A 21,250-nucleotide genomic window follows, 5' to 3' on the forward strand; every position below is an offset into this window, starting at 1 on the left:
AAAGCATCGTATTGAGACGACGCAATCATCGTTGATGGCAAGGCAATTGAATAGGGATGTGTGATATATGATACAAACACCTCAGAGATACAAATGATAGTATAGAACTGTAACGCTCATTATGGACACACTTGGGGGGAATGAGGAAGGTGATGGAGAACCATGAGATGATTTTGATCATAGAGATACACTAGAGTCCTAAGAGGGGACTGCCCAAAGTACATGGATATGTATAGGAGTCCACATACAAGAGTTGTATGAAACATTACAGCACCACTTGAGAATTAGGAGTTGCGGTGTTGATTAGATAGGAGCTATAGGATAAGAGTCTCCATCATGGCACAAGACCTTGATGCACGATACATGTGGATCAAAGTGGATATCTCTCGAGGTCAAATGCTATATATTGTCCTATGCTATTTTTTCTGGAGGGGATCGTGATATGCTACCAACCCCAGTAGTAGAAAAGAGAGGGAGATGGAGGAGAGCCCCCTTTCATAGGCCTATTAGATGAGATTGTACAATACTCAAGACTGGGAGAGATCTTCTTGGTAGGAGATGGACGTAGAGTAGACAAAGTGACACTATGATTTTGAGGATCCAAGGAGGCTACAAGTGATGGATGTAGAGGAGATAGGCACAGGCAAAGTATCAACTACTACTAGATGAGATAGTACACCTTACGGCCACTACCTACTAGAGCTAGGGTTAGGACACCATCTCGTTATTTAAAATGAGATGAATAGATGGCATGGATCCAAAGCACCGACTTGCTTCTAGCCCACTTGCTCCAGTATGGTGGATTATACACTAGGTTTATATACAATCATCATGTCTATGACGGGTTTATATAGTTTGAGTATATTGTCCACAGACACTAGTGACCACCCACACCCATGAATTAGTTGACACATACAGTCATCATGTCTATCATGAGCTTACATAGTTTGAGCATATTGCTCCCCTATGGACACTCACCTCCTAGCTTACCTCCATCATACACTCAACCACTCTCTAGAGCTTCTTGCACTCTACATGCACTAGCGGACTTACACGACCTAGGACCATTCCCCGAAATAGGTGGTACAATGATAAGTGTAGGGAGGATCCAGAGAGGACATGTATCTATGAGAGAGAGAGAGAGAGAGAGAGAGAGAGCCACAATCAAATGAGGACTTTGACTTACCATAAATGGTGGGCTTATGAGGAGTCATAATATTGGGATCTGTACCATTTATTCACAAGCAAAGATGTAGCCACAACATGGCACAGATTGTGAGAGCCACACCAACCACACCCATCAGTGACCCAGAGACACGACACTCCTATGCGAAGGGACTATATGATATAGTATGGATGATCGATGGATCACATAGGTATACCGGGTGAGCACTTCATTCATCTAGTGGACATTTTGGTTCCAGTCCTATCTTTTATGTTTAATAGGGTTCTAGCAAAAGGCTTAACAGATGAGAGGACCATGCATACCATCATCCTATCCATAAGTTAGCAGATCCCCTAGATCCGAGCAACTATAGAATCACCATGGTGGGCCACATGTTGGCAAAGATGTATGGAGCAATGATGGAGGTAGAGTAGAGAGAGGGAGATTGAGAGTAGCAAGATAGGCACATTTAAAACAGGGATTCTCTACAGTTGACCACATCTCCACCTTGAGTTGTTGCTTTGTGGATTTCCGCAAAGCCTTTGATACAATTTCACGGGATAGACTACTGCAAAGACTGTAGACACTAGGGATCCCATCCGACATGATTTGGGAAATTTACGCACTATATGAGAGGGTGATAGGCCAAGTGAGATGCTTAGGAGAACTTTCAGACATGATCTCTAGTACCATCAAAATGAAGAAGGGATGTTCTCTCTCCCCTACACTCTTTGGACTCTACATCGATGAGGTAGAAGATCACATTACATGAGGAGGAGGTGATGGGGTGGAGATAGTAGGTATATTGGTCTCCATTATGCTTTATGTTGATGATATTGTTCTAGTCTTTGAGCCACAAGAGGGTCTACAGCAACATCTTCATGCATTTCATGACTTTTGCACACAATGTGGATTGGCAGTTAATCTTGGGAAAACCAAGATTCTATCTTCCACACATCAGCTCTAGTGAGGAGAAGATAGGTCTTCACCCTAGGAGGATGACATGTGGAGGTTGTGCATTCATATGTCTACTTAGGGGTCACATTCATTGCATCGGCTAGGAGATTCACCAAGGCATAGGTAGCTAGAGATTGATTCACACGAGGACATACAACACTAGCCATGATGGAAGGAGAGCGCCACCACGCACACTTCCAAGAGCCTCACACATATAGGTGTGTATTTGACACATTGGTCACATCGGCCATAATCTATGGTGCACTTGTTTGAAACCCTGATTTGGCTCTAGACCTATAGACATAAATTGAGAGACCATAGATCATCATGTTCTCATGGATGAAGTATAGCAAACCATCAATACCACATGAGATCGTGACACTGAGTTTGCTACACCCCCCATGACAATGGAGGCCCTTTTTCAAACCATCAACTTTATACAAAGAGTACTTGGTGTGCATCCAAATAGACTATGTAGGAAAGCCTTTGAGGCCTCTAGGCTGCTAGATCAAGCAAGACATGAGACTTCATGGTATGCACACGTCAAACAATTGCTCACAGAATATGGGATCAACATGGACCCCCTACCCCCCTTTAAATGTGACCCTAACTCACCCTTTTCCTACAACTCTTCTAGACTAAGAAGAACTTGGTCATGTGGCAAGACCTTTACCGAGAGTTGTACATACAACATACATGGATTTTACCTCGGCAATTGCTTCCCTTGAAGATGTTGTACTACAAGGACCACTTTATGAAGACTACAGTGGATGGCTTCATTGAGAGACTTGTATACCTAGATGTATGCATGCCACATGATATGCCGGTAGCCATTGGCCAGCTCAAGGTATACTCTCATCAACTTGAGATCAAGACCACGAGGGCAACCCATATTCCTAAAGCTGAGCAGATTTACAAATTATACCAAGAGGTGGTGGAGAGCGAGGAGCATTACATCTACAGATGTAGAGCCTATAGTACAGTCCAAGCTAGATACCCCATGCTATTTTGAGGAGACACCTCCCTCGGAGCAGTCATGGAGTCCTTGGACCAGCGCTGCTTGGGCCAATTCCTAGTCAGTATTCAGAGGCTCCACACATCATTACTACAGGTTGGCACTATATAGAGAGAGGAACGTTAGTCTCATAGCTCACCGATTTCTTCTAGACAATGGTCACACACACAGCACCTACATAGAGAGGAAGATCAGTAGCACGTCGACTGTAGATACCGGAGTACCAAACAAAAATGCTACAATAGAGAGAGAGGAGGGAGATCCGCAAGGGACATGAGCAACACATGATAGTTTACAAAGCTGAGAGATTAATCTAGATACTACCCTTGTACTATTTCATTAGGGATGTATGACATACTCTATCCACGAATCCTGAGTGGATGGAACTAGATATATGGACATCACTTAGCCTCATAGCTAGACATGTACTACTTCATCCTCTTGTTGTATCCCTACATGGACACTACTTTGTCTTGTACATCACTTTAGGTTCTTTTCACAGTATATCACTGAAAATTTTTTAGCACATCATACTTCTATGTCTAGTGACGATTAGCATTATACATGGTTTTGTCTCATAGGCCAATTTTGGCCTCAGAAGATGTTAATCTTTTTTTTTCTCGTAATGGATGTTATATTTATAAAGTACTAAACAACAAAAGAGTTACAAAAGTCATGGCAAAGACGCAGAGGAAATTGCCATATGCCAAGGAAGCAAGTCCTCCCGAGGGAGTAAGTCAGAGTGCTGAATGAGATCTATCTGCCAATGCAAGAGACCTTTAAGCCTAGCAATATGTCCCTGAACATTAGAGGCTGAATCAAAAAGAAAAGCATTCCGAATGGTCCAATTGTGTCAACAGCCCTAGTATCTAAGAAAGTGAAACAAGATCTTCATATGCGACTGTGCCGGTGTGGGGTATTTGGGCCGCACAAAAACCCAATCAAAACGGCTTAGCGAGAAACCAACCACTACTCGCCAAACCGCTGACAAGAGTGACCAGATATACTTAGCGAGAGGGCAAGAAATAAATCGATGATGGGCAGATTCCACACTGGTGGTGCAAAAGAAACAATTGCCGTTAGAGATTCGACGCTTGGAAAGGGCGGAAGCAAGACGAAGACCACCAATCATCACCCTCCAAAGAAAGACCTTGCATTTGAAAGGTGTCTTGTTCAACCAGCCCTCCATCACAGTTACCTTCCACCATGACTGAGATTTACGCAATCCCCATACAGTATTAGCTTTAGTAACCAACCATTGATGATCTTTAGTCAGAAGATGATACATCTGGTTAGCTGAGGCCTTTTCCAAATTCAACGGACCTGCAAGGTCCCAGTCCTGCCAAGGATGATCCAAAGCAAGGGCAAGAAACGGTTGTCTGCTTTGGAGTACTAGCAAAAGCTATCCCCATAAATCACGGTATCCACGAGGGATCCTGAAAAGCCTCCTGGCTATACGAAACGATATCAACACATTGCGACTGGCAAGGGTGGCATCTGCAACTGAAGTCAAGCCCAAACGTGCCATGCGGTTAAATTTTGGTCTGAGCTCATGTTTGCCTTCCTAAGAAAGTAATCGCGAGGCTGCCAACAATTCCAGTTAAAAAGAGTTATTAGCTAAGCGGTCCTCCGCTGGATGCCATCGAGCCTTCTGGAGAACCAATTTCCAAGAAGATACCAAATGAGCAAGCAGGGATGATGAAGGACTAGAAAACCGAGAGTTTGCATTAAGAACATGCCACTAGGAGCTCCAAATTTGGGTATTACCATGCACAAGCCTGTGATTGTCAAGAAAATAACGGGCTATAAAGACCCACGTGTGATGATCCAAGCACATGGCACGAAAAATAGACCAACGGAGCGTCAACATATGAGTTTCAGAATCCAAAATAGCCCCACCACCCATGCGTTTGGGGGTACATGCATGCGACCAAGAAATCACTGAAATGCCTGCATACAAGGAGCCCTTCTTCCATAACATGAAACGAATGTACTGAGTAAGAGCATTCAATGTAGTAGTAGTCCAAGGCAGCAATGGCAAGAAATATGTGAGCATTGGCAACATAATTATCTGAGCCACTTTGAGGCAAACATGGAAGGGCCAAGCCTGTGACTTCCAATACAGAAACTTAGCTGCCAGTTTCTGTGAAATCAACTCTAGTAGTTGCTTCGGCCGAACATCAACACCCAAAGGGTACCCAAGATGCCTGACAATGGAACCATGGGGAACAACCATTCCCTGCCAGTCCAATGACTGCAAATCTAACTCCGTGCAACTGAGAATGGCTGATTTCAAAGCATTGATATGAAGACCAGAAGCATGACCAAAGAGAGTCCAAACATCTAATGCTTTGCGAAGATTATCCTTGTCCGCACGCAAAATCATAAAGCTGTCATCAGCCAAGGATTGACTAATGAAGTTTATCCAAAAGGAAGAGACAATCCAGCCAACTGAGTAGAAGCTGCCATATGAGATAACATTGAAAGAACCAGATAAGTTGCAAGGGCAAAAAAGAGAGGACTCAAAGGGCAACCCTGTCTCATAGAGCGCGCAAGGACAAATGGCTCGGTAACACCACCATTCAGCATAACTTGCGAAGAAGCCGTGGCATTAATAGTGTAGATCAAACGAGACATCCGAGTACCAAAGCCCATAGTAGACATAAGTTCTGCAATGAAAGACCGGTCTAAATAATCAAAAGCCTTTTCTAGGTCCAATTGAATCAATACCACCTCCTGATTAGAGTGCCTTGCATAGTCAATAGCCATTTGCACATTTAAGACATTATGCAGAATGGGGAAAAGATTTTATACATAGAACCCATCAAAGAAATTCGTCGCCAATGTTTCAACATAGACGGTGAAGGAACTTTTGGAAGTAGTTTGATAACTCCTCCTTTCCATGAGGAAGGCATGAACCCCGTTTCCCAAACCTGCTGAAATATAGCCGTCAATGGTTTCACCAGTCGGGTAGCAAAAACCTCAAAGAATTCATTTGTGAGACCATCCCAACTGCGACTTTTATCCTTGGGCAAGTGTAACAAAATATCCATAACCTCTGCCTCACGAATATCTGTCTCCAAAGTAGTTTGCATGTCATGTGGAACCTGATTGCGGACCAAATCATAGAAAACTGAGCGGGCATGAGTAATTTGGTCAGAAGGTGAAGGAGTAGAACCAAGAAGGTCTAGAAAATAATTCCTACACATTCACAATAGTCTGAGGATCAATGACCATTAGACCTTCTGCATCCTGGAGTCTAGTCATATTCTCTCGAGCAAGAGATGCATGTAGAGCTTGAAAGAACTTATGAGTCTCACAAGCACTATCTTGCAAATTCTCAGTCAAATTTTGCAATTTGGCCTGCTGATAAGATTTCAACTGAAACTCTTTAATAAGATCAGCCAAACGCATAGCCAATGGCAGCAAAAATACATCATCTGGAGTCTCTACAAGTAGAGAACGAACCAAAGCCAGTAATTCCTCCGCTGCTTGTTGACGCCGCCGACAAAGAGAGGCATGATGGATCCCATATTGCCGAACAACCCGCTGCACATTAGAGAGCAATCGTCCAAAAGAAGAATTGCCCTCTGAGGAGAAGTTCAATAAAAATCTAGCAATCAATTGCTGTATATAACCCTGAAAGATTGAATGCTTCAAATAAGACGAGTTGAAACGCAAAGGGAGTCTATCCAGAAATTGCTTAAAAGGTGCAATGGGTTAAACAAGCATCTCAAGCTGTAGAGGAAAATGGTCTGACAAGGCATATTGCTGCAACACTTTCATTTCCAGCATCTCAGGAATAAAATCATCATTCTCCATGATGTACATGCGGTCCAACTGCGACCATGTAGTTGGATACTGCGCAGAATGGAAAGTAAACCCTATAGAAAAAGGATGTAGCCAAGACCAAAGATCTTGCTTAAGTATGGCAAGAGCAAACGCATTCCACACACGACTTTCCGGAGCATCCATCACCGAATGCTCTGATGTGGACTGTGAAGAATCAACACACATACTAAAATCCCCCATCAAAAAACCCCGTCTGCCAAGTGACAAGGAGGTCTGCAAAGTATTCCAAAGATCCCGGTGGGATAAAGAATCATTCGTAGCATAAAGCCCAAGTAACCATAAGATCTCTTCTTCAAATAAAACTTCAATCACCACAAAACGGCCATGTACATCATTTTTAATAAAAACAGGCTGATATTTCTCATGTACAATCATAAGCACATCAGAATAATGCATGGCATGTGTCCCTGCATAAAACAAGCGAAACCCATGGCAATCCACAACTTTTCCTGCTTCACCGTAACTCTTGTGCTCAACAGCACACAAGACATCCCACTGATTCTCATGCAATAAACTCCGGATGGGATGTTGCTTATTGCGAGAACAAATGCCTCGCACATTCCACGTGGCTATCTTCATGCGTATTCAAAAAAGAAAATCAGGAACGAGGCAAAGCTTGCCTCGATTTAACCTTTTCTGCTAGAATGTAAAGGACTCCCTTATCCAAAAAATCAGCTAACACGGCAAAAGAGTTCTGACGGCCAGATTTAGAGGTAGACGGTGTGGTGTATTCACTGTCTTGGGGATATCACGTTACCTCTAGCATCAAAAGCCAACTTAGCAGGTGGGCCCTTCGGACCATCTGTATATACTTTCCTAGTGGGCTGATTGCGAGGAGCAGAAGAAACCATAGCATGAGTAGTGCGCTCTGAAGACAACATATCTTTCCTGCGCATATAAGTACGCAAGGAATCTTGTGAAGCATTAGGCACAGTATCCGCCATGCCAACATAAAACCTTTTACTTTTTTTGGCACGTACATCTACCCAGTCATTATCATGGGAATCCAAATCCGAAACATGTTGTTTGCCTTTATTCAAAACTTTAGGTGGCTGGGTCGCATCCTGCGACGGAGCATTAAGCACCATATCTTCCATGGGAGGCAAAACATGCTCAGCATCTGAAGTCAGTTGCTTCGCTGGACACTCGGCCATAAAATGCCCCAATTTTCTACATGAAAAACAATGCCTTGCAAAGTTATCCCATTTCAAACGAAAGTGCAAAGGACGCATGCCAGAGCAATTAAGACGTAACCAAGCAGGCCTTTTCCGAGCAGTGTCCCATAACATACACAAACGGTTACGATTCGTGGCCCTTAGGCTCGAGGGAACCAACGGCCATGGCATCCTTTAACAGTGGCCAATAGACAGCCGGACAGTTTTCCACTTCAACCCACAGCAGGCATTCGTGTTGAAGCAAGCGCTGAAAATCTGCCATTGGGCACCATGACACAACATGGACCAAACAGCGATCAAAGAACAATGGCAATTTAGTCAGCAAATCGGCACGATGCTTCTCGGATTTTAACAGCACCTCATAAAGGCCTCAGGGCCCAACAAAAATCTCTTCACCACACTCCCCTTGTAGTAGACTTTGCAGCCACTGGCGAATATAGGAAAGCACTAGGATCCTATCAGTGAAGAAGAGTATAACAGCATGTTCATAAAACACTGAGAATGAGCGCAAAACATTTTTAGAATCCACAGTGGCTTCTAGAACATCTTCAGTTTCAGAGTTAAAAGACGCTTCATGATTATGTTGAACATAATCACCAAGCAGAGTGTTGGCAAACTCCAACAAATGCTCCCAGTCAACATCCTGAGAATCCACAGAATCAGAAGCAACCTGACCATAAGAACGTTCCTGATGATCCATTGTATCTTCCGAAGTATGCTTGGTGCGTTTGCCCACAGACTAGAAGTCAGGACCAGGTGGCACCTCCTCTGTGCAAGGTTTCAGAATCCGGACCAAGGGCTGCCACCGTTTGGTCAATAAAGGCCATGTCCAGACCAGCCATGTTGTATCACCACTTTAACAAGAGATCTAAAGCTATTTGCACGGCGCTCTCATTCTCTCTGTGCGTATTTACAAATAGGTACAGATCAATAGTCTGCTATCATCCTGTGTCACAGGTGTCTTCAGTCTGCAGTCACTTTCACAATGACAGACCTGCTGCCACAATCTGCCCGAGATTAGAGCAGGTCGTCAGACCCTCGCTGTCAGCAGTAGATGCAGGGCAGGGCGCCACAAGAATCTCAGACTAGGTCGACGATGATAGACAGTCGTGCTGGGACAGAGCGCGAGCAGGGCAGAAGACAGACGTAGCTCGAGCAGGGCAAAAGACAGGCCTCTAGAAGGCAAGGGCAGGAGACGAAGCGTCGGGCAGGGCAAAATGGGACCCTGCGCTAGTTAGAGGCAGGGAAACACGTGGCCCACGGGGCAGGAACACAGCGTCACAAGACTCTCTCTTTTTTTTTTTTTTTTTTCGTAAACAAGACTCTCTCTCTCTCTCTCTCTCTCTGTGGCGTCGACGGGGTCAACGGAAAGGGTCAGGTCACCATCGCTTGATCATCCATCGCGCTTCTCTCTCTCTCTCTCTCTCTCTCTCTCTCTCTCTCTCTCTCTCTCGTCCTAAAAAGGATAATTCTATCACTTACTAAAGAAGCACAAGAGTCCAAAATAGACACAAAAAGACAGGAGAGGAACGTAAGAAACTGATGTGCGCCATGAGACTAAATCATCCCGAGAGAGAATGCTTGCATGCTACACAATATCAAGCTACCAGTGAAGGAGATCTTTTAATAGAGCAATACGAATTTTCCCACCAGAATGGGATAAAGGCATTTTGAGTGGTCCAAGTATGCCAATAGCCCCAAAAGCGCAACAAATGAGACAGAATCTTCATGTGCAGCTGCACAGGATCTGAAAATTTAGGCCTACCAAAAACCCCAATCATTGGGATGCATAATAGGTTCCACCTGGTACATGTCTCCCCTCGCTTGTGGAGGAAGATATACACCCTACTGTGTGAACTCCAAAGTGCTCATGCGCATCAGATCAACCACTATCTTGCAGTGCTTGTCTACTTTATCTCCTTCCCGTATTGTTGTGGATGTCCTCTGCTCAAGACTCCATCAGAATCCACACCATCTTTTCCTTCCACCCACTTTGCTAAATACGCACTAACTGATCTGTGATCACTTTGTAGATCTGTTGCAAGTCACACAGATCAACGAGGTCTACCGTGGACCTGAGAAGAAAGTTTTTAGGTGTGACCTGTCTACTGCCTGTGTGGCCCTGCAGGTCTAGACACTTCTGCTTGCAACAACTGCTGCACAGAAATGGCATTGTACACCTGTCTGCACACGTCTGAATGCTCAAGTCTATGCGTCTATCTGAAGGAGTTCATGCCTAGGACAGGCCTGCAGGATGCTGCATTTTTAGGTTTGTAATTCACTGGTCTATAGGTCGCTGGTCTTCAAGATGTTGATTTTCAAAGCGCCGAACTCCAGAGTCGCAATTTGCATATCTGTCTGAGTGCCTGGGATTGTTAAGGGTTTGTGTCTGACCGCTCCACGCCTGTCCTGCATCACATTGGTTGTCAATATAAATGTTCGCCTCAATATAGTTTGTGGGATTGTCAACATAATTGTTCATCTCAATATAGGTCATGGGATTGTCGTGAGTGCAGCCACCTTTGTCTGCTGTGATTCTCTCTCTCATGGGAAACATGAAAGTTCCTTGGAACTTCAGATATTTTTGTCCCATAGACCAATTTGGCCTTTGGTAGACATTAATACAAATCCGGGTGTGTGTATGTAAGTGAGAAGTACACATGGTACCTCGGTCTCAATCCTCCTATATGCAAATGATATTATGCTCGTATCAGATTTCCTATAGCATCATTTGATGGATTGCAGAAGTTCTGTGTGGACCAGGACCTGACATGAATCTGGGAAAGACCAAGGTAATGGTCTTCAATACATCCGCAGCTTGGACCACTGGACTTAGATTACAATTCCAGTATATGGGGGAGGCATTGGAGATAGTGACCTCTTATATACCCAGGGATTACTTTTGCTAGGCCACAGCTTTGCATGAGGAGGACAGCTATGGACCAGTTGACACTAAAGTATGCAGCCTTGAGTACCTGGAAGTCTAGATGAGCTCATATTCAAATCCAAAAGCAGAGGATGAAGTTGTGGATATTTGATACCTTGGTCACCAGCACACCTATTTACAATGCTCTTATATGGGGCCTAGCTTGATCCACAATAAGAGGCAATGAGAAGATGGAGCATGACAGGAGTATAACACACCATATGTTGTACAGAAGGAGGATGAGGATGGTGCAGCAGAGGCTCTACTACAAGGGTAGAGCCTACACAAGCGATTGAGGAGTATAATGATGGATGGGAACCATGACAATGGCCTTTAGTGATGACGACCTCTCGTATGATCCAAAGAATGGCCACACTCCCACAAGCTATTGTACATGCACAGCTAAATGTCCTGACTGATCGTGCAATGGCCTCTATGAAGAAGAATGCTTTGTGGAGGGAACAAAACACAATCCTTCAGGCAGGGGATGTTGGAGAAGACATTAGATGAAGGTGGACAGCTGGGGAGGGAGTGAATCACAGTCCTCCTTAGGTATAGATGATGAGGAGATGACTTTCAAGGGATGTAGCAGCAAAAACAAAAATGTCTACCATGGGCTACAACTCTCCAGATGGGAGGCAGCTGATGCCAGGTTGACATGTGGTTATGGCTTCCAGAGACAAGGCAGATGATGCTGCGTTAACAAATGAGTTATGGCTCTTCAACAGGAAGTTGTGCTCCTCACAGATTACAATTTTCTCTTGAAGATCCATAACTCCTACTCAAATTAGATAACCTAATGTTTGTACCACTAGGACTAGAGATTTCATCTTCTGCATGTGAAAAATCTTGAAAATGCTCTATGCTGATAATCATAAAATCAAATTCTTTGGAGCTCATCTGTGCTGTTTACTGCCCAAAACATGCATAAGCTCCAATGCCCATAGGGACTCAATTAGTCGTAACTTATTTAGAACAATCAAACGGGAGGATTACCTGCATGATTATTCTCTGCAAATTGAGTTCTCAACAAGGGATGGCTACTCTCCGCTTCTGAAAAATTGCTAACTCTGTCAAGATCTTCTATAAAAGGATTCCCTGGTGATGCGATGCCAAGCTGGTGTACTTGAAATGAAGAATCAATCCTTTCAACCTGAGGAGGTAAATTCATACTATGTCCTCTGGTTGCTGCTCCATCTTCTTCCAACAACTGCTCCCAAGGTGCCAAATGATAGGAACTTTGAGAAGCTACCCAGTTATCTGAACAAAAGTACACACATCACATTAGAATAACAAGAATAAACCCTCAATTTGCAAAAGATTCACAACATTCTTGTTCACATATGGCTCCCTTAGCCTTACAGCAGAATACACCTTCAATATTACAGTAGGTCAATGGGACAAAGGATGATCAAACTCTTTGCCTATGCTGTTAGGGCAAAACAGAGAAAAAGTAGAAACTTTGTGCTCTTATTCTCATGCATTTTCTTCTATAATGAGAAAAAGATTATATAAAATAATAAATTTCTAATGCTCCTCACAATGCAATGTTCAACTATCCAAAAAATAATTGAGATAATTGAAAACAGCTAATGTTCTTATACTTTTGTTCAGATGATGCAAAACAGCTAAGACAGAATCAAAAATCGCAAAGCTCCTTAATAATGTTACCCAAGTGTTTAAGAAATCATTACTATTAAATGCGCACAAGGATAAAATGCATCCCATTGCCCTGTGAAAGCAACCATTCAGAGACAATAATGTCTATTAAGATCAAACAGTCAAGATTTCACATAAATGAACATAAGAATGCCTCCATCTAAAAAGCTTCATAGTACAACTATATCAGGAATGTCTATAATAACATCCAGTCAAAACTAGTTCTCTAATCTTTGGGTGATGAATATTCTTCTAATGTTTCAAAATCCGACACAATTATACAGCTCTAAGAAATACTTAGTGAAATTAGCCTTCGTGAACCCAAAGGCAGTAAACCACATTTTAGCAAATGGTTAATGTATTATAACTCTCTAGATCTGTTATATGGCCATCTTGATCTATGCAATACAACACCATCTAGCGATAAATTGCTCCTCTTACATGACACTAAGGTCGCTGAATAAAAGAAAGGCCCGAAGTAGACTAGAAACCCTAAAAGAAACTCCTCACACAACTGGGAGGCCCCCTTTGAAACACAAAGGGCCAGCCTCCAAGAAATCCACAGCTGCATCACTGATATCATCCCCCTCTAAAAGGAATGGGAGGTACGAGGGAACCACTAGAGGAGATGGTGGGGGATGGGATGAAACCTGTGGGATAAAGGGTGCACAATTGGGAATAAATGCGGCAATAGAAAGCTGCCTCTAAGGGCCCTACACAATGGAAGGGGAATGGAGCATGGATAGCCCCCTCTCTTGCCAACCTATCACAAATGGCTTTTGTAGAAAAATCCTCAAGAGAGATGACCGGCTTAGTGAAGACAATGCGGATCTTGAGTCGAAAAAGGCCGTAAACTGAGAGAAGATGGAAGCCCAATTCCAGAGCATGTAGGGCCTCCGAAGTGGAGTGCAATGGATGGTTAGACAATAGAGGCAAGGTTTCAACACCGCTAAGACTCACCGAAGGGATGTCACTAGTAGTGATGATATCCTCAAACGGATAGAGATCTTGCAGCAAATCACCTCGGGGAGTCATATGACTCGATTTACCACTGCCAATGAGCCAAGGTTGCTCAAAAGACGAGATATGCAGTGAAGGCTTCTACACCTGATAAATGTGTAGAAACAGTGACTTGGTGGTAATAGTGTGACGAAGAGGTAGACAAAGGCTTCAACGTAGATCCACTATTCGCTCTCGGACAAAGGTGAGGGTATTTTCTCTAGCACTTCTTCTCAGGGTGCAAGGTCTTCCCACAATGAGGACAGGTGGGATATCCTCTACACTTTCCCACAAGATCTGTATCAAAGTGGGACAATGACTCCAACTTCTTCATCTTCCCTTTCTTCTGCTTGGCTTGTCTTGTACCTATAGAGCTCCTCACAAGTGAGCATGTCCCGACTATAAAAAGTGAGAAGACTGGTGTAGAACAAATCATACGTCGGTGAAGGAAGATGTGAGAGAAGTCTCATAGCTAGGTCCTCCAAAGAAATGTCCATACCAAGGATGCAAGCTCATCTTGAATCTCCTCCATCTTGTGGATGTGATCCCTAATCCTAGGGGAATCTGTGTACGATAAAAAGTTGTCATAGCTTCAACTAAAGAGATAATCCATGCCCAAATGTTTGGACTTGGAAGAGAGATGCCAATCTCCTCCAAACCTCTGCTACCATGCAAATGTCTAGCATGCACAAGCACTAAATATGCACAACTCCAAATGAGAAAAGAGTAGGCTATAGCATTCAATCGTTCCCATAAAGCTACCAAATCCACAAACACACCATCATGAGAATCCACGGTAGGTCGTGGTATAGAGACAATAACAAAATCCCAAAGGCCACAATTGTCGAGGAGGCACTCCATGCAGCACGACCATAGACGGTAATTCATCCCATCCAGCTTGTCGCATGTGGGTAGAGAGGGTAGGATTGGCACCTACTCAAGAGATGCCAAAAATGCCAATCGGGGACTCGAAGCCCTGGAAGAACATAGTGGGAAAGAAGGATAGGATGGTGGAGTCTAAATTGTCCCAAACCACACGATCCCCCAAAGCATACATGTCGGCCATAGATGTCCTTCAATAAAGTACCTACATGAAAACAAAGAAGATGCTGCAACTGGGTTCTCCTTCACCTATACGAGGTCCGTGGCCTGTGGGTGTGCTAATCAAATGGATAGTGATAAAGACGAGGAGCATCCAAGGTGGAAGATGTGACTCAATACCACGCAAGAGGGATACATCTGCAAAACGCAGATATAAAGGATATGGCTGCAATAAATGCGGTCAAATGGATCAGAAAACCTGTCACCCAGTTGATAAAGGGGCTGCCTAGCGTAAAGAGAGATCGTCCCAGAGTACTGAGGTACCATGTAGGATAGGCGGAGACTCCCAGCAGTAGAACACAGGGAGAGGAAGTGTGTGGCCACCTGAAAAAGGCCTGCCTGCACCTAGAGAAGACCCGTCAGCTGAGTGTGATGCCACCTGGCTGCTACAGCAGCTGCCCCAATGAAAACACAGAAAAAACAGAGGTAGAATCTGCACAAAACACAGTCCACCTTGCAAAATGCAAGTTGGAGAGGGCAAAAATCAGGCTGCCCAGCACTGATGAGCTACTTGGATGCAGAATGCAGCCTGGAAATGGTGTCTCCTGCCCAAATCCAGCCTGCTCTAGGCAGTAAATAGGCAGCCAGGCATTGGTAGAGGCCACCTTGATCCACAAAGCAAGGTTCTAGGGTAAACATAAGTGTGCTGCACAAGTTGGAAGGTGCCCAGCTGGATTTATCAGGGACAGCATGCTCCTCTTCATAGATCTCCAGCTCCCACACGTGGCTTTGATAGTACGTGGGAGTACACAATGGAAAGGAAAGTGAACACAAAGAGGAGGAGACAAAGAGAGAATGCAAGTGAGAAGGAACAATGTGACTACAATGGCTGTAAGGTATAAGGCTGCAAGGGTTTGCGCCAACACGCAGCACTATGCGTCAGTGTGGGCACCAAACGGTAGCAAGGGGATGAGAGAATGAGGAGGGCTGGCTGATCATGAAGGATCAAATGATGGATAATGAGAGTGGGAGGGCAGGCCACCTATATATAGGCAAACTGGGGCCACAACTAGTAATAAAGTGGCTAGGCCCAAAATGTGGTTGCCCAAGACAACCAAAAGTGCCCAAAAAGAAATACACTAATGTGCCCTCCATCTTAAGAGCTTGAAGCACATAAAATGATAGACAAATACAATGTCAAAGCCCCTAATGTCTTTGTCTGTCTTAGATGGGGGCTCACGGGTAAGAGATGACCACACAAGACACACACAATTGCTAACACACCACACCTTGGACACGGCATGTTGGAGCTCATTTCCATTTTACTAGAGAGCAAGGTGAGCTAGGTACCATACACCTAGAGTTTATGCCTTCATTAGACAATTTTGCAAACATATTGACCAAGATAGTCAATCGGTTGATACTATAGTATTTACTACCCAGGATCAGCTTGGATACTTTCTCCCTTACTTTTTCAAATTGACAATGAGAGAGTGCTTCCCTCCCATTTTCCCTTCTAGTCTAAGAGAAGGTGGTTTTCTTCTCTTAGTGGTGACAAAATGTCGTTTACAATTTCTTTTAATTCAAATATTATGTGTTTATACTTTGTATCTTCGTCCACATCATTAGAATGACTATGATTGAAAAAGGGCACTTGGGCAAGTGAACACTTCCCCTGCAAGCTGGCATTGTCCAAGTGGCACCATTGCATAGCATTTTGCATAAGCATGACTATGCTTGCATTGCCTCTTGCATACCTCCAATGCATTGGCATTTTGTTTTGTAAACATAAATCTTTTCACATTTATCCCTTTTTAGTCTTAGGAGTAGTCAACTCTCAATCCACCATATTCATGGCATTGAACATGGCAATCTCTAAGGCAGTCTTGCTTGATTAGCTTGTCTAGCTTGCTTATTGAAAGGAGATGATACCTTACCGGCACATAAAGCACCTTTGATGTGTGGGCACCGCCTTGCCCATCCGAAATCAACTGCATATCACCCTTGCCTTTAATGGGAACCGAAGAACTGTCATCTATGAGAATTTGCCCATGCATTAGATGCATACAGCAAAATCCCATCTGAAGGAGTTGTCGTGTAGCAAGAAGCACCATTGTCCACAATCTACTCATAAGACCATGGGACCATTATCATTGCATCAATGGCTATCAAAGAAACATCCTCTATTAACTCCAAATGGAGGAAGGCAGCCGATGAAGGAGCAACCACTGCTTTAGAGTTCTTTGTCATCTTCTCCTTCTTGATGTCCTTCTTGTCCTTGTCGGGGCAATCTTTCTTCCAATGACATGTCTTGCTACAGATGTGGCAAGTAGACTCTTTGGCTTTGTCTTGTTTTGACTTCTCATTGTTGTTGTTATTTCCCTTCTGTTGGGACGTTGTTATTTCCCTTCTGTTGGGACGACTAGTTGATCAAAGCCTCTGATTTGATGCTACACGTTTCATGTTCCTCCTATGTTCTAGTGTGAATGCTCCTTTATGCCACGAACATTGTTTACCTTCTAGCAAGAGAAGGGTTTTTTCCTCGCGTGAACACCTGTCAGTGGGTGTGGTACTTAGTACCTTAAGGATTGTTCTTTCATTCATTCTTATATAGTGGATGTGACCTTCCAACACTCTCTTTTCTTTTGTTGTTCACTCCTTCATTGTGAACGTGTGTGTATGCGTGTGGGCGCACACTCTTGAACCCTAATCTAATAGTGGTATTAGAGCCATACCTCTCAGCCACCACCTTGCTTGTGCATCGCCATAGCTGCCATTGACCTCGAGCTCGGCTGCTCTCTTTTCTCTCAGTTTGTGTGCCACATTTAGTTGGCTGCATGCTATGCGTCTTCACTAATAGCCTACACACTGTTTGCCTCTTGCCTACCAACATGGTCTCCATAATCCGCAAAACAATAGGTGCAGCTCGTCCTAGTGCCAACAACTCATTTGCTTTCACAACTGTCTGTATTGCAGCCTGCACTACCCTATCAAACAAACACGCCCTATCCCATCATGCTTCTCAGTCGATAGCTACTTCCTGTGGTCACACTTCTCACCCGACAACTACAAGCATGCCAAGTCAAGCAACAATTGCACGCTACCCTCTTGTTGGGGGTAAAGACGCCTATGCCTAGCCGCTCGTGTATTACTACACTGACAATACCCGTACCTACATACTGCAGGCGACGGGCGCCCATCATTGTCACTTCATTCTTTATTCCTTCAATGACACTTGAATAAAGGAAAGGTCAGTCACACATTGTTGGAGTTCCCACATCCTGAGTCTCTCTCTCTTGTTCTCTTGCTCCATCCACCATAGCTCACACCTCTCTTGCTTCTACTTGCTCATGCTTCCACTTGGGCTCTTTCCTTCGACTGGTATCAAAGCACATCCATTTGCCCATAGCTTGACCCTTAATCATAACCCTAGAATGAGCACACAAAGCTAGATTCCAAGTCCATGAAATGAATCTTTCTTCGTTATGGGGATGCAGATGAGATGGGCTATCGCATATGGGATCCACAGGCTTGGAAAGTCATCCGCAACCATGATGTAGTTTTCCATGAGGAAAAGATGCATAAGCAGCCCGAGTGGATAGTCGAGATACGTAGGATTATCTTTCAGGAGGATCCTCTTGCTCCCGTACAGCCAGCTAGACAGCATGCAATAACAGCTAATGCTCCAGTAGCCCATGACCATGATGTTAGACGGAATGTGCAGGCTCCTCAGTCTACCTTGAGATGCTCTGCTAGAGCTAGACATCCTCCTGAGCGATTTGAGCCCTCCATTGATTATGTAATGGTGGCAGATACAGGTGAGCCTCTCACTTATGATGAGGCCATGCACCATGGTGATAGTCACTCATGCAGTTAGAGTTTGACACTTTATAAACAAATCATGTGTGGGAATCGGTTCCTTTGCGTGGTGGAAAGTGTGCATTGCCATGCAAGTGGGTGTACAAGTTGAAGAGCACCCCTGGATGCCCAAGTCTACCTGTAAGGCTAGATTGGTTGCTAAGGGTTTTAATAGGAGATATTAAGCCTGTTGGCTGCCCTTTGCCTTCTCATGTGAGGGTGAGCCAAGCCGATTGTCCGCAGTTCAATGAGCAAAAGACCGAGATGGCCAAGATCCCTTATGCATTGTAGTAGGCAGTTTGATGTCTACCATGATAGCCACTCATCCTAACATAGCTTTTGCAATGGGAGTTGTGACACGCTATATGGCTACACCAAGCAGGCGGCATTGGGATGCCGTCAAGGGTATCATGAGGTACCTCAAGGACACAACAGATATGTGCATATGTTATGGTGGCCAAGACAAAGGAGTAGTGGGGTACACTAACTTTGATTATGCAGGACATGCAGACAATAGAAAATCCACCTCTGGCTATGTCTTTTTCTTTACTAGGGTGTCTTTTCTTAAATGTCCAAGGTGCAAAAATGCATGGCACTCTCTACTACAAAGGCCGAATATATTGCAACTACTGAGGCTTGCAAGGAGGCTCTCTGGTTAGGCTGTTCGGTGGCAGACCTTGGTATGACTGACGTGGTTCCTACATTGCATTCGAATTCTATGAGTGCTATTCAATTAGCCAAGAATCCAGTCTTCCATGCTACAAAGACGAAGCACATTGAGGTGCGGTACCACTTTATCAGAGAGGTCGTTGAGAACAAATTTGTTGATCTTGTCAAGATCTCAACTGACCAAAATCTTGCAGATCTGCTCACGAAAAGTCTCTCAGCAGAGCGTTTTTCCTTCCTCACGAAGTTAATGGGTGTTGGATGAGATGATCTCTACTTCTCATCCTGTTGTACTCTATGTATACATTGTACTTTGTCACTTTTGTTTCTTATTTCCTCTTCATTGCAGTCACATTCGTCTTTAAGTGGGCGGTTGTTGGGGGTAAAGGTGCCTCTGCCTAGCCACCCGTATATTACTACACTGACAATAGCCGTACCTGCGCATTGTAGGCGATGGGTGCCCATCACTGTCACTTCATTCTTTATTCTTTCAGTGACATTCAAATAAAGGGACGGTCGGTCACACATTGTGACTTTTGGAGTTTCCACGTCTTGAGTCTCTCTCTCTCTCTCTCTCTCTCTCTCTCTCTCTCTCTCTCTCTCTCTCTCCATCCATCCACCATAGTTCACACCTCTCTTGCTTCTGCTTGCTCATGCTTTCACTTGGGCTTCTCCCTTCACCTCCAATAGCTCTCCCATCAAACTTATTGCTTGCAAATCCGCTGCCCTGCCACGTTAAATCCAACATCTAATAGCTCACAATGTATGCCATGTCAACTATATTCCCAACAGTCTGCGAACCTCACATCTCTGCCCGACAACCTTCACACGTGCTGCTCAACATTATTTTACATTAAAATAATCAACTCCCAATCATTAATCAATGTTAAGCCACTTAAACTGCTTCTATTTGCGCAAACTACCCCTATTGAGCACAAAGTTTGGGGTTTTTTTGTAGCAAACACAAATCTCTCCCAACTTTCTTTAAGAATTTTGAGGCTTTTACCTAAAAATCCCAAATCTCTACAAATTTTTGCAAATTTTCAACTACATGCTTAGAAATTGCTCAATTTTGTGCCAAAATTTAGAGGTTTTCACGTTCGAGCTTCAATTTCACTAAATTTCATCGATTATATTTAAATCTTTTGTGAAAATTTTCCAAATTCACCAACATTGAGGGCAGTTACACCTTCCACATGGACATTTGCACACATTGGAGCCTTTTCAACCGCAAATTTTTCATTGATACCATCAATTTTTTTATCTTTCCTTTGCTTTATTTTTGTGCTACAAGTGCATTTGTACCTTGGACAACAGCTGATTACAAAAAAAAACAGAAATTTCAGCAAGCAATGGCCGAGCAAAATGATTTGCGCAACATGTTTGGGGGCTTACAAATTTGATGGCACTAATTATCCCATGTGGGCATACATGATGAAGCATGTACTTGTTATCAAGCTGTTTTGGGGTTATGTACGTGGTTCAAAAGTTAGGCTTGTAGGCCTTGCTACACAAAATGTCATAGGTTCTTCTAGCTCATCCACAATCACCAATGGATCTTTAGCTCCACCTCCTCCTACAACTCCCATAGCAAATTAGTTGAGATGGAATGGGCATGATGGCCAAGCTCATGCTTTGATTGCACTTTCATGCAACAGGCAAGTTATTCCACATATTCGGTCATGCACAATGGCCAAGGACGCTTGGGATAAACTTGCTTTCTTGTATCAAATGCATAATGAAGCTTGTGTAGCCTATTTGTGTAAGCAACTTGAGATGGAACACATAACAGAGGGTGATTCTGTGGATGCATACATGGCACGTATTAAGGACATCACAGAGCAACTTTCTTGTATCTATAGTCTTGGCTGATCTATCTGATACTTACCAGAGTTTTTCCACTACATTCCATTTACCTGCACAAGGAGATGCTAATG

General features: G+C 43.8%; 1 protein-coding gene across 1 annotated transcript in view; it reads right to left on the reverse strand.

Moving 5' to 3' along the window:
• LOC148009959 (uncharacterized) overlaps positions 1-21,250 on the reverse strand; it is a 63,215-nt gene that overhangs the window by 12,872 nt on the left and 29,093 nt on the right. Inside the window, exon 4 of the mRNA XM_087672500.1 lies at positions 12,087-12,350. Coding sequence (XP_087528626.1) covers positions 12,087-12,350 — 264 coding nt within the window. The remainder of the gene's footprint in view (positions 1-12,086; positions 12,351-21,250) is intronic.

This window comes from Lygodium microphyllum, chromosome 30 (genome assembly GCF_053477565.2).
Source record: "Lygodium microphyllum isolate KBCC chromosome 30, Lygodium_microphyllum_v1.1.10, whole genome shotgun sequence".
In the NCBI taxonomy this organism is placed as follows: domain Eukaryota; kingdom Viridiplantae; phylum Streptophyta; class Polypodiopsida; order Schizaeales; family Lygodiaceae; genus Lygodium; species Lygodium microphyllum.